The sequence below is a fragment of the Phocoena sinus genome, chromosome 15 (genome assembly GCF_008692025.1).
Source record: "Phocoena sinus isolate mPhoSin1 chromosome 15, mPhoSin1.pri, whole genome shotgun sequence".
NCBI lineage: Eukaryota > Metazoa > Chordata > Mammalia > Artiodactyla > Phocoenidae > Phocoena > Phocoena sinus.
The window spans coordinates 52,140,309-52,152,419 of record NC_045777.1 but is presented as its reverse complement, the minus strand read 5'-3'; the positions used below and the strand labels follow the sequence as shown (position 1 = coordinate 52,152,419).

Genomic DNA, 12,111 nt, shown 5'->3' with positions numbered 1-12,111 from the left:
CATAAACACTGCAATTACTCCATCAAGATTGCAACCACCCAGAGGAAAATGCTGGGGTTATGGCTACAGGAAAAGATGTTACTAATGCAGTTAAGAGACAGGCATTTAAGCCTCTGGATGAACCAAAGGCTAATCAAGGGATCATAGTGTTTTTAATAGCAATTCTTCCCAGAGCTGGAGAAGGATTTCTCCCTTTGCCCTGAATAATTCTAAATGGAGGAATCCTAAGGAAACTGAAAATACAAGGAAATTTGTTTTTCTTTTGCAATCTCTGAAGAGATAAGAGGAAAGAAGAAGACCCCATCACTATTTTCAGGTGCTTTTGCTGACCTGGATAATACTAAACTTAATTTTTTTTCATATTTAATAAATAAATGGTAAGTTGGGGTTTGTTTTTGTTTGTTTTCTAGACACCAGTTACTTCCCCCCAAAATCTAAGGTAACAACTAGAATAGTTTAAGTGTGCATTTTCAAGATAATTTTAGAAGATATTGATATATATCCTAAACAGGTAGATTTATATTAAAAGTCCTTTGAAGATGTGTTTATCATTTTTAGTAAATGGAGTAAAGTAACAATCCAGCAACTTCACAAGAATTTTCGTCTCTCAGTGGCTAACACTCTGGGAGAGGGGAGTGTATTGATATTTTCAAAGATAAGGACGAATGTGAAGGGACTTAAATGTTCAGCTCTTTTTTTTTTTTTCCTCGCCACGCGGTTTGCAGCATCTTAGTTCCCGGACCAGGGATTGAACCCGGGCCAGACATCGAAAGCGCTGAGTCCTAACCACCGGACCTCTAGGGAATTCCCTTAAGCCCTTTATTTCTGCAAAGTAATTTGAGTTAATAAACCTTGCCCCCGTGATCTGGTCCTGCCCGGTCTGTAAGCCTCAAGGGGGCGGCACTTGTCCCTTCTATTCAGCACTGAGTACCCGGGGTCAGGGACAATGCCCGGACACACTCGGGGAAGCAAATATTTCCCGAATGAATGGTGCGCGCGCGTGGTGGGCCAGGAGCGCGGGTATTAGTCAAAGCCCATACCTGGGCCGAGAGTTAGGATTGAAGGAGGCCAAAAGCTAGTGTTGGTCTTGTCTCACTCCAGGCACTTGCCTTTCTGCCTGGATGCTATTTCTGGGAGTTAGGTCAACTTGGTCTCTGCTTTTCTGACAGATTTCCAGGAAAGGTGTGCACCTGAGTCGAAGGTCTGGAAGACAGCGTCAACAGCAAACACCGAGCCTTCCCTCTGTGCTCCCAGCCAGCTCCCCCAGGCTCTCACCTGGACGCTCCAGGCCCGAGGCACCGAGACCACCTTACCCGAGGAGGCCACGCTCCTTCCTGCAGTTCTCCGCCATCATGTCTAGACAAGGCCCACAGCTCCCGGTCGAGTTGCCCCCACTCCCAGGAGTCAGACACGGCCTCGTCCTCGAAGGCGGCAGCCATAGGTGCGCGTGTCAGTCCTGGAGGCGGGGCAGGAGCGGTGGTGCCCGGGGGAGGGGGCGTGATGGTCCAGCCTAGGTATAGGGGTACAGGAGACGCCTCCGCCCCGCCTCCCAGGCCAGGCCCAGCGGCGGGGTTTCCTTTCCACATCCGGGGTGGGGTTTCATAGTCCCGCCCCGGGTGGGTTTCCTGGCCCGCCCCAGACGGGGGGCTCAGTAGCCCCCGACTGCCCCCGAAGTAGCGGGAGTACGCGCTGTGGAGTGCCCGGTGCGGGGTGCCAGCAAACCTCGGAGGGCGGTGGACTCTCTGCTCGGCGGTTCCTCATCCATTTTGTCCGTCCTCACGTGTGCCAGGCGCTAGGCTAGGCGCGGAGGATGCAGAGCTGACAAGGGAAACGGACCACTGTCCGCAGGGAGCTTTGGTCCAATGAGATCCACGCTAGACAATTAAAATAAAGGAACAGGAGCAGCCCAGGTGCTGTTAAGTGCAGGAGACAAGACCCGGCCGAGGAGCCAGAGCAAGCGCAGGATCTGGCCGCCCGTCGGGGCAGCCTCTGAGCAGGTTGGAGCCCTGAACGCTCAGCGAGGCACCGCGGACTCCCCAGAGGAAGTGCCCATCTGGCTGGAGCGAAGGGCATGACGCAAAGAGGCCCTTTAGAGCAAAGGGAAAGGCTTGACTTTGGAGTTAGAGTTGGACTCAAGGCTGTTGGTGAGGTCACTTCGCCTCCTGGGAGCCCCTGCTTGGTCATTCGTAAAGCTGGGACAAAAGCCACCTCTAAAGATTCTTGGGAGGATTTTAGGTGCCAGTGTCGACCAGTTCCCTCTCTTCCCCATCACATGGTCCTGTTCCATTTTCTAATTAGCACCTGTGGTTTGCTCCTGTACCCTGGCGTGCAAGCTCAGGACTGTCCCTCACGTTTACCTCAGTATCCTCTTTGCCCGGCACATAGCAAGCTTTTTTTTTTTTGGCCACACCTAGCGCCATGTGGAACTTCCTGGACCAGGGATGAACCCGCGCCCCCTGCAGTGGAAGTGCAGAGTCTTAACCACTGCACCACCAGGGAAGTCCCAGCAAGCATTTGTAAATGGCAACTCTTGTCCCCCAAAAAAGTACAGGCTGACAGACCGCCAAGGGGCACAGGGCCAGTCCTGCTTAGGAGGGGGGCAGCTGTTACTTGGAGGGGTAGTTAGACTCTCAAATACAGGCCTGGGTTGGAATCTGGATCCACTGCTTTGTCTTTATTTCTCTGGCCCCGCCCTCTCCCCACCCCACTCCCAAACTGGGAGGTTAAGGGTTAACTCTAGGAAGCCCCCCTCACCACCTGGATGGGATTGGGGAAGGGAACTTCCTGTTCCATTTTCCCGGAGTCCTTTCCCAGGTTGGCCGAGGCTGACTGGCCCTGGGGGCCCTCAGAGAACCCCTCAGCACCTCCACCTCTGTAGTGGGAACCCCGAGTGGTGAGTTGCAGGGAGGCCTGGGGTACAGGCTTCCAGGACAGACTTAAAGGGTTCGTTGTAGCTTGGAGAGAGAAAGGGGGCTCCAGGCCTCTGTGGTGGGATGGGGGATTAGGGTGCTGGAAGAAAGCCTTGGGTGGATGTGGTTGGTCCATGCTGGGGAGTACTGGCGGGCCTGTGGCAATGGGGACATTCGGGAGGGTCGCTGGACTTCCTGTGTCGTGGGCTTGCTGTACCCGCTGGGGAGTGGAAGGCAGGCTCCACGGTTCCCCCAGGTGGACCAGACTCATCGACTCAGCCCAGCACTGGAGGGGAGCCCAGCCAACAAAGACGAGCGATCCAGGGAGAAAGGGAGAGCCCCTGGCCGAGGACCCCGGCTCTGGGTGCTCCCATTGTCTGGGTGGGTCCGGTGGCAGCACCTCCACCCCAGGCTGGTCTAGCCTAAGCCTCTCCGCCTCTCGAGGTTCCAAATTAAGCTGGTCAAATATCGGAGGATGGCTGAAGAGCTCCCCCAGCAACCCAGCCCACCCCCCACAGATGCGCATATTAACAAAGCTTTTGTCCTGGACACTTGGGGGGAGGGAGAGACTCTCCAGGGCCTTCGTCCCTTGAATTCCACCTCTTTCAAACCTTTTGTAGAGACCTCCCGTGAAGGTTCCGGCACCCCACTTGCCTAAGCCTGAGGGCTGGAAATCGGAATGGCCTTGTTTTTTCTGATTCATGCTGTAATATTCTGGTTAAGACTAGGCAAATCGCACAGGGTGGGAGGGGAATTGGGTCCTTTTCTGTTTCTGAGCTTTTGCACCATAAAATCAGCATTCTCCCCTTAAAGCAAATCTTGGCTCTCCCTGGTGTGACCTTGAGCAAGTCACCCATCCTCTCAGAGCTTGGTCTTTGCACCTGTCAAATGGAGAAATTATAACTTACTGCGTGGACTGGAGTGGGATGAAGTGACCCTAAGCAGAGCCCATACAGATAAGCACTCAGTACATGCCAGCTGTTAATACAGGGTTCCTGATCCCACGTGATTGGTTCTCTAATTATTTTGCTCATGCTACCAAAACACAATAAAACAAAAACCCATTTTCCTGAACATTTAGTAAAGACCTTTTCTGCACCAGACATTTTTTCATGCATTCCTCAGTAATTAAAACTGCAAGGTAGCCACGTGGGTGGTGTGTGTGGAGTCCCAGAAGAGAGGTGCCAGTGGGTGGAAGGAGCCCCATGTGCCAAAGTGCAGGAAGGAACGGACGTTGGACAAGGCTGTGGGGGAGAGAATGGAGGTAGGGGAAAGCTGGGGAGATTCTGGAGTGGTGGGGGGAGACTGCAGACCGGCCGGAGGGAGTGGGTAGGTGGGGGAGAGGGAGGGAAGCTGGGAAGATGCTGGAGGGAGGTGGAGGGAGGCTGGTCAGGTGGGCAGCAAGTAGGCCTGGGTCTGTGTTTTAGCATCACAAACCTCTCCCTGTGTTTTAAGTGCTAGGCCCAGACTTAAAACACACGGGTTTCCTTTGTTCTTTTACCACATCATACCCCACTCACCCCACCTCTAAAGGAGGTTCAGAGATCCCTCAGCCCTGAATGAAGGGGACTTAAACTATCCAAAGCTCTTGACCAGGCTGACTTCTCCCTGGCTCCATTGTCAAGGCTGGGCTGTCTTGGGGAAATGTCTGTACCTCTGAGCCTGGGTGTCCTGGGCTGTAAAATGGGTCAGTGATAGGACTAGCTGTTAGCTGTGGTTGTTTGTATTTTTACTCAGTAATGAGAACAGTAAGGTGTTCTCATTAGGCACACCCGACGTGTACTCTCTAGCAGGTCGGGCACCACTCCACTCCCTTTATGTGGTGGGAAGTGATGCAAGAGGGTTTCTTCCCATTCCTCTGCCTGGGATGTTCCTGGTAGGGGTGGGGGACAGGTTTGGGAGAAGCTCATTTGCAGTCCTGAAGCTGGAGAGCAGGGAGGGCAGAGACACGTTGGAAATTGGGTTTCCATATCCAAAGAATAAGCCTTCTGGGTTGTGCTGAATGACTGAACTGAGTCCCCTGTGGGTGCTGAACTTGGGTCAGCTCCCCCTAGGTAGGTCTTGGCTACCCCAAAAGGAAGGAATAGTCCTATGGAACCAGTGCCCCCTGTTGGTCAGTTAGAAACACTTTTTTTTTAATGCTAGTCCGACTCACAGGGTTGGGATGGATACCTCCCAGAGGGGTAGACCAAGGAAGAATCCAGAACTAAAAAAAAAAAAAAAAAAATTAGGAAAGAAAGGGAAATGACTGCCTCTCCTGCCATCACCCAGCTCCCAAGGGTGCACCCACTAGAGGCCTCTGAAGTGAGTGAGACTGCTTTGGCCTGCCTTGGGAACACATCTGTCGCAGACTTCTGCAAGCAGTAAGCTTAAGTCCCATGTGGAGACCCACCCACCCATCCCAGTTCCCCGGCTCATCCCAGCCTGTCTCTAGGGATGGAACCCAGGGAGGGAAGGAGATTGGAACACCAGGTGGGAGCTCAGCCCTGCACTGGTCAGCTGGGTGGCCTTGGCCTTAACTGCTGAGAACCACATCCAGAGCCAGAAAGTGAGGGTCCAGAAGTCTGGTCAAAGAGCAATCACATGCATGAACTACTCCCCGCTCCTGCCAACCTTTTATCTTTAAAATTCTCAAACTTCCAAAGAAGTTGAAAGAGCAATGCAATGAATGGGTGAATCCATACACCCATCTCCCAGATTCAACAATTGCTATAATTTTGCCACATTTGCCTTGTTGATCCATAAATGTGGCTGAATCCTCATTGCTCCATCACTTCCAAACCCTTCAACATTTTCTAAGAATAAAGAAATTTCCTACATACCACAACACTGGAATCTCATCTCAGAAGTTGGTAGTCATCTCCATTATCACCCTAGTGCTGCACCCATATTCAGATTTCCCCAACTGACCCCAGAATAGCTTTTAGAGCCTTTTGTTTTTTGTTTTAAATTAGGATCCAATCAATGTTCGTGCATTTGGTTATATCAGCTGTTAGTCTCCTCTAGATCAATGTGTGCCCTACAGGCACTTTTTAAAATTTAATTTTATTTATTTATTTATTTTGCGGTACGCAGGCCTCTCACTGTTGTGGCCTCTCCCGTTGTGGAGCACAGGCTCCAGACGCGCAGGCTCAGCGGCCATGGCTCACGGGCCCAGCCGCTCCGCGGTATGTGGGATCTTCCTGGACCGGGGCACGAACCTGTGTCCCCTGCATCGGCAGGCGGACTCTCAACCACTGCGCCACCAGCGAAGCCCCAGGCACTTATTTTTCATAACAGACTCAGAAGAACCTGGGCCACTTGTTTCCCGTAATGTCCTGTCTTTGGGATTTGTTTGGTCGTTTCCTCAAGGGACATTTGACTTATTTGTTTGTTGTTGTTGTTTTTTATAAATTTGACATATAACCTTAAGCAAGTTTAAGATATACAGCATTTATATGTTATAATATGATTGTAATGTAATGATATGTTTCATATTATATAATTATATTATAGTACAATATTGTCTGCATTTGTTATACTGTGCATTAGATCTCTATGGCTTATTTACTACTTGTTACAAGTTTGTACCTTTAAACACCATCACTCTTAGCCTCTCTGCCAACTTGTTTTTATTCCCTGCAATGCCCTTTAACCTGGAAGTTGGGTCTAAAGGCTGGATTGGATCACGATGAAACATTTTTGGCAAGGATCCATCTTCGGTGGTGCCAGGTACTCCCCGTGGCACCATATCAAGAGGCAGGGAAAGCCAGACTGTCCTCTCTCAGGAATGCCAACTTTGATCACTGGGGTAAAGTGAGGTGAACTTCTAAATGCTGCAGGAGGGAATGAGAATACTAAATAATCCATTTTCTCTGCCTTTTGGTGTGTTGGTCAGGCTGAGCCACTACTCGTGACCAGTTCGAGAAACGATTCCTCTGGAGGCCACATCTGTAGGCATCCCTTAACACCCCAGGTGTGGGAGCCGAGAGAGAGAGACCCAAGAGTTGAAGCAACCACTGTGAGGCATCGCCAAGGTGAAGGATGCTTGCAGAACCAGGCCCAGCTGCACGGGAGCCAGAGCAGCTCGGAGCAGTCAAACTGGAGGAGGAAGAGGCTGCCGGCCAGGAGGACCCCAGGCAGCCAGAGGCCAGGCCCCGGCCCGAGGTTGCTCACCAGCTCTTCAGGTGCTTCCAGTATCAGGAGGACATGGGGCCGAGGGCATCCCTGAGCCGCCTCCGGGAGCTCTGTAGCCACTGGCTACGGCCAGCTCTGCACACCAAGAAGCAGATCCTGGAGCTGCTGGTGCTGGAGCAGTTCCTGAGCGTGCTGCCCCCCCACCTCCTGGCCCGGCTTCAGGGCCAGCAGCTTAGGGATGGCGAAGAGGTGGTGTTGCTGCTGGAGGGTGTCCAGAGGGAATCCAGCAATGTGGGGCCGCTGGTAAGAAGCGGGCAGCCAGGCGGGCTGGACAGCAGGTGGAAAGACAGTGACTTTATCACCCCATTAAGAAATCACTGAGCTGGAAAAAAAAAAAAAAAAAAAAAAAAAAAAAGAACTGAGCTGGGACTTCCCTGGCAGCCCGGTGATTAAGACTCCCCGCTTCCACTGCAGGGGGTGTGGGTTCGATCCCTGGTCGGGGAACTAAGGTCCTGCACGCCGCGCAGTGAGGCCAAAAAAATAGAAGTCACTAAACCCCACTTTCCTTCCTCTGCCGGCTCCTTCTTGACCTCCTAACTCCCTCCCTGTCTGACCCTCACCTTTCCTCAGTCCCATGGCCCTAGGGAGTTAGTAGGACTTGGACTACCGTCCTGTCTGTCACCTAACATGGATGTGTTCTGAACAGGATTTTAGTTTTAATGCTGGCAAGAATTGTCCCCGTGCAGAGGTCACCTTGGAGGAACAGGGGGGCTCTTTCCAAGTCTCCAGCCACAGCCCCAAGAAGGAAGTGCCCTCAGAAGGGCCTCCAGCCCTGGAGCCATCGCAGGAACTCTCGCTGTCCCAGCCAGTGCCCTCCAAGCCTGCTGAGATGGGGGCCTGGAGATGTCCCCCAAGTTCAAAGCAGCCACTGAGCCCAGGTCCCAAGAGAACATTGCAGGCCCCGCAAGAGAGTGGTGAGGAGCTGGGGCCTAAGGAAGGTGGAGGCCTGGTGTGCGGTGGGAGCTGAGGGGCCAGGTGGGTGAGGGTGGGGAAGGAAGGGGGCAGCCTCCCTAGTTGACAGGAATGGGGGAGAGCCAAGATGCCTGTCACGGGGCTCTGATGATGGGTGCACGTCCTCGGAGCCACATGGTGGTAGGACTGGCTTCTAACAGCTTTCTTTCTCCCCCAGTGCTGTCAGCCGCCCTGGGCCCTGAGCTGTGGCCAGAGGAGAACTCTGGAGATCAGGAGCTAGCAGCTGTGCTGGTGAGCCGGACTGGTCCCCTCAGTTCTCTGCCTCTGAAGTTTTAGCAAATCCATGTTTTTCTTAATTTAAACCTTGAAAGTTCTTCATCCCCCTCAGGTCCTAGAGCCCCATTCCTCACTTAGTGACAATCTCTGCCCCTCCTTTGGTCACAGGAGTCCCTAACCTTTGAAGATGTCCCAGCAAAGAAGGCTTGGCCTGTGCATCCTCTGGGTAAGAGGCCTTTTTCCTGGGTTTATGACCACTGAAGGGTTTTTCTTTGCCTGTCAAGGGTGGTCCCTACCTGACTTTTTGACCTCTTTGGCAAAAAATGGACTATTTTGATGAGGTAATATATACTGATATATATATCTACATAGATATATATTGATATGTCTGTATCTATACAGGGCTATTTTAAGGCTCATTGGGTCTAATCATCAACCCCCAAAACTCTGAGCTTTTAAAATAGGTGGTCGGGAACTCCCTGGCCATCCAGCGGTTAGGACTCTGGGCTTTCATTGCCGTGGGCCCAGGTTCAATTCCTGGTCAGGGAACTAAGATCCCGCAAGCTGTGCAGCATGGCCAATAAATAAATAAATAAATAAGGTGGTCATGGCAAATACCATATGATATCATTTATATGTGGAATCTAAAATATGACACAAATCAACTGATCTATGAAACAGACTCACAGCCATAGAGAACAGACTTGTGGTTGCCAAGGGGAAGGGAGTGGGAGGGAGGGATGGATTGGGAGTTTGGGATTAGCACATGCAAACTATTATATATAGACTGGATAAACAGCAAGGTTCTACTGTACATCACAGGGAACTATATTCAATACCCTCTAATAAAACATAATGGAAAAGAATATATCTGTAACTGAATCCATTTGCTGTACAGCAGAAATTAACACAATATTATAAATCAACTGTACTTCAGTAAAATTAATTACAACAGCTAAAATAAAATAAAATAGGTGGTCACGGGAGGGCTTGCTAATGGGTATGGGTCTCCATTTGGGAGAATGACATAGATAGTGGTGATGGTTGCACAACATTTTGAATGGACCTAATGGACCAGAATTATACACCTTAAAATGGTAAACTGTATGTTATTTGGTTTTTACCCACCCTCTGCCCACCTACCAGCTTTGCAGGATTCTGGGATTCTTTCTGCTTCTAGGCACTAAGGTTCTGGCAATTCCCAGAAGCGCCTCCGAAAAGGCCTGACCTGTCCTGTTTTCTGCTTCTTTCCCAGGATTTGGAGGCAGAACCCCAGACGAGGCGTTTAAAGAAGAGGAACCGAAAGGGGTGTCCTGGCCTGCTGCCATCTCAGCAAAGTCTCAGGCAGAGAGTCCCAGGGTGGCAGAAGAGCCCCACACTCAGTCGCTCGGCCTGGGCCCTGAGGTGGGCGGCCCCAGTGGAGAAATGTCCCCTCCCGACAGGAGTGAAGTTCTGGAGGTCAAAGTGGCTGGGGGCACCCCCAAGTCGGAGCCGGAGATAAAGTTCATCTGCACAGACTGCGGGGTGAGCTTCCCACAGCTGGCCCGCCTGGAGACGCACCAGCTGCGGTCTCACCCGGGCGCGCGGTCCTTCCTGTGCTTGTGCTGCGGGAAGAGCTTCGGCCGCAGCTCCATCCTCAAGCTGCACATGCGCACGCACACAGATGAGCGGCCGCACACCTGCCACCTCTGCGGCCACCGCTTCCGCCAGAGCTCGCACCTGAGCAAACACATGCAGACGCACTCCTCCGAGCCCGCCTTCCTGTGCGCCGAGTGCGGTCAGGGCTTCCAGCGCCGGGCCCGCCTCATGCAGCACCTTCTGGCGCACGCCCAGGACCAAAAGCCCCCAGGCACCCCGGAGACCAAGACCCCAGCGCCCCCCGAGCTAGCCATCGTCCTGTGCTCCCACTGCGGCCAAACCTTCCAGCGCCGCTCCAGCCTCAAGCGCCATCTGCGGATCCACGCCAAGGACCAGGGCCACCAGTGCTCCGAGTGCTCGGGCAGCCTGCGTCCCGGGCCCGAGCTCAGGCCCTACGTGTGTGGCGACTGCGGCAAGGCTTTCCGGCGCAGCGAGCACCTGGGGGCACACCGGCGTGTGCACACAGGCGAGCGGCCCTTCTCCTGCCAAGTCTGCGGCCGCAGCTTCAGTCAGAGCTCCCAGCTGGTCTGCCACCAGCGGGTGCACACAGGCGAGAAGCCCTACAGCTGCCCACACTGCGGGAAGCGCTTCATGCGAAGGGCCGGCCTCGCCCGCCACCTCCTGACCCACGGCGGCCCGAGGCCCCACCACTGCACCCAGTGCGGCAAGAGCTTCAGCCAGACGCAGGACCTCGCCCGCCACCGGCGCAGCCACACCGGGGAGAAGCCCTGCCGCTGCAGCGAGTGTGGCGAGGGCTTTAGCCAGAGTGCCCACTTGGCGCGCCACCAGCGCATCCACACCGGGGAGAAGCCTCATGTCTGTGACACGTGCGGCCACCGCTTCCGCAACAGCTCCAACCTGGCCCGCCACCGCCGCAGCCACACAGGCGAGCGGCCCTACAGCTGCCAGAAGTGCGGCCGGAGCTTCCGGCGCAACGCCCACCTGCAGCGCCACCTGGCCACGCACGCCGGGGCGGGGGACGAGGGCGTGTCTGGGCAGGCCGAGCCCCCCCAGGAGTGCCTGGAGTGCGGCAAGATCTTCAGCCGCAGCTGCAACCTACTGCGGCACATGCTGGTGCACACGGGGGCCAGGCCCTACTCCTGCGCGCAGTGTGGCCGCAGCTTCAGCCGCAACTCCCACCTGCTACGCCACCTGAGAACCCACGCCCGGGAGACCCTGTACTAGCTTCGCCTGGTTCCGCCAGGTCTGTCCCGCGTGCATCTCCCCAGCGTGCCTGGCCTCCAAGGCTGCAGTGGATGGTGCTGCCCCCACACCCCAGCCACCTCTCTCTGGCTCCACCGACCCTGCACAGTAGTTCTTCCCGTCCCCACAGGGAACTCTTCCAGGCCTCAGGAATGTATTTTAAAATACCCAAAGTAAAACAGCCTTCTTGAAAGTGGTCCCTCTTTATGTTTTTTTAAGTGCACCAAAATGCCACCTTTTACCCTCCCCACTGTATCACGGTGATGCATTTCTCCTTCCCCCACTCCTTCAAAGCAGGCTGGATGGGAGCAGGCCCAGGGGGAGTTCCTTCCACCTGAAAAGGCTCAGACTGTTTGTGTGTGTGTGTGTGTGTGTGTGTGTGTGTGTGTGTGTGTGTTGGGAGTTGGGGGGAGGGTTTCTGTCACAGGCAGCTCTTGGTAAGGCCAACCAATCTCACCCAGGAATTTTTTCTCCTCTGGAGTCTACCACTAACCCTCCGTGTCCAATACAGTATCCTCCAGCCATATGTGGCTGTTTAAATTAATTAAAATGAATAAAACGTAAAATCCCAGATTCTGGATTAATACAGGAAACCTCTTCTTCTGTAACATTGGTAACTAATTCTAACTGAAAATGCTAACAGGAGAAACTAACCTGCCCACAGCCAAGTCAGGTTGACAGTTGGGGACCCCTAACCATCATACTCTTCTAAACCCAAAGCTGCCTTGTAGGTTTGCCCCACCTTTTTCCTGCCCATCAGGCTGACTTGGTTTGCCTCTCCCTCTGGTAGACAGATTTTAAATCATGTGACTTCTGCTAAAAATACAGGAGAGAAAAGCTGCCCACCCCAGCTCCAGAACACACATACACCTGCTTTTGTCTGTCACTTTTCACTCAAAAAATATTATATTTTAATTACTGCCCCTCCACCAACCTGACACAAGACTGCTCCTTAGCAAATGCTTGTGGAAAGGAAGTGAACTCATCAACTAAAGTT

At 53.2% G+C, this 12,111-nt stretch overlaps 1 protein-coding gene across 1 annotated transcript; it reads left to right on the top strand.

Annotated features, from left to right (window-relative positions):
• The first annotated feature begins 7,097 nt into the window (after positions 1 to 7,097).
• On the top strand, positions 7,098 to 11,096 carry ZSCAN10 (zinc finger and SCAN domain containing 10). The gene is made up of 5 exons (XM_032603838.1): positions 7,098 to 7,328; positions 7,732 to 7,999; positions 8,224 to 8,288; positions 8,442 to 8,499; positions 9,529 to 11,096. Exons 1-5 carry the CDS (start codon positions 7,098 to 7,100, stop codon positions 11,094 to 11,096), a joined length of 2,190 nt encoding a protein of 729 aa, XP_032459729.1.
• The last annotated feature ends 1,015 nt before the right edge of the window (positions 11,097 to 12,111 follow it).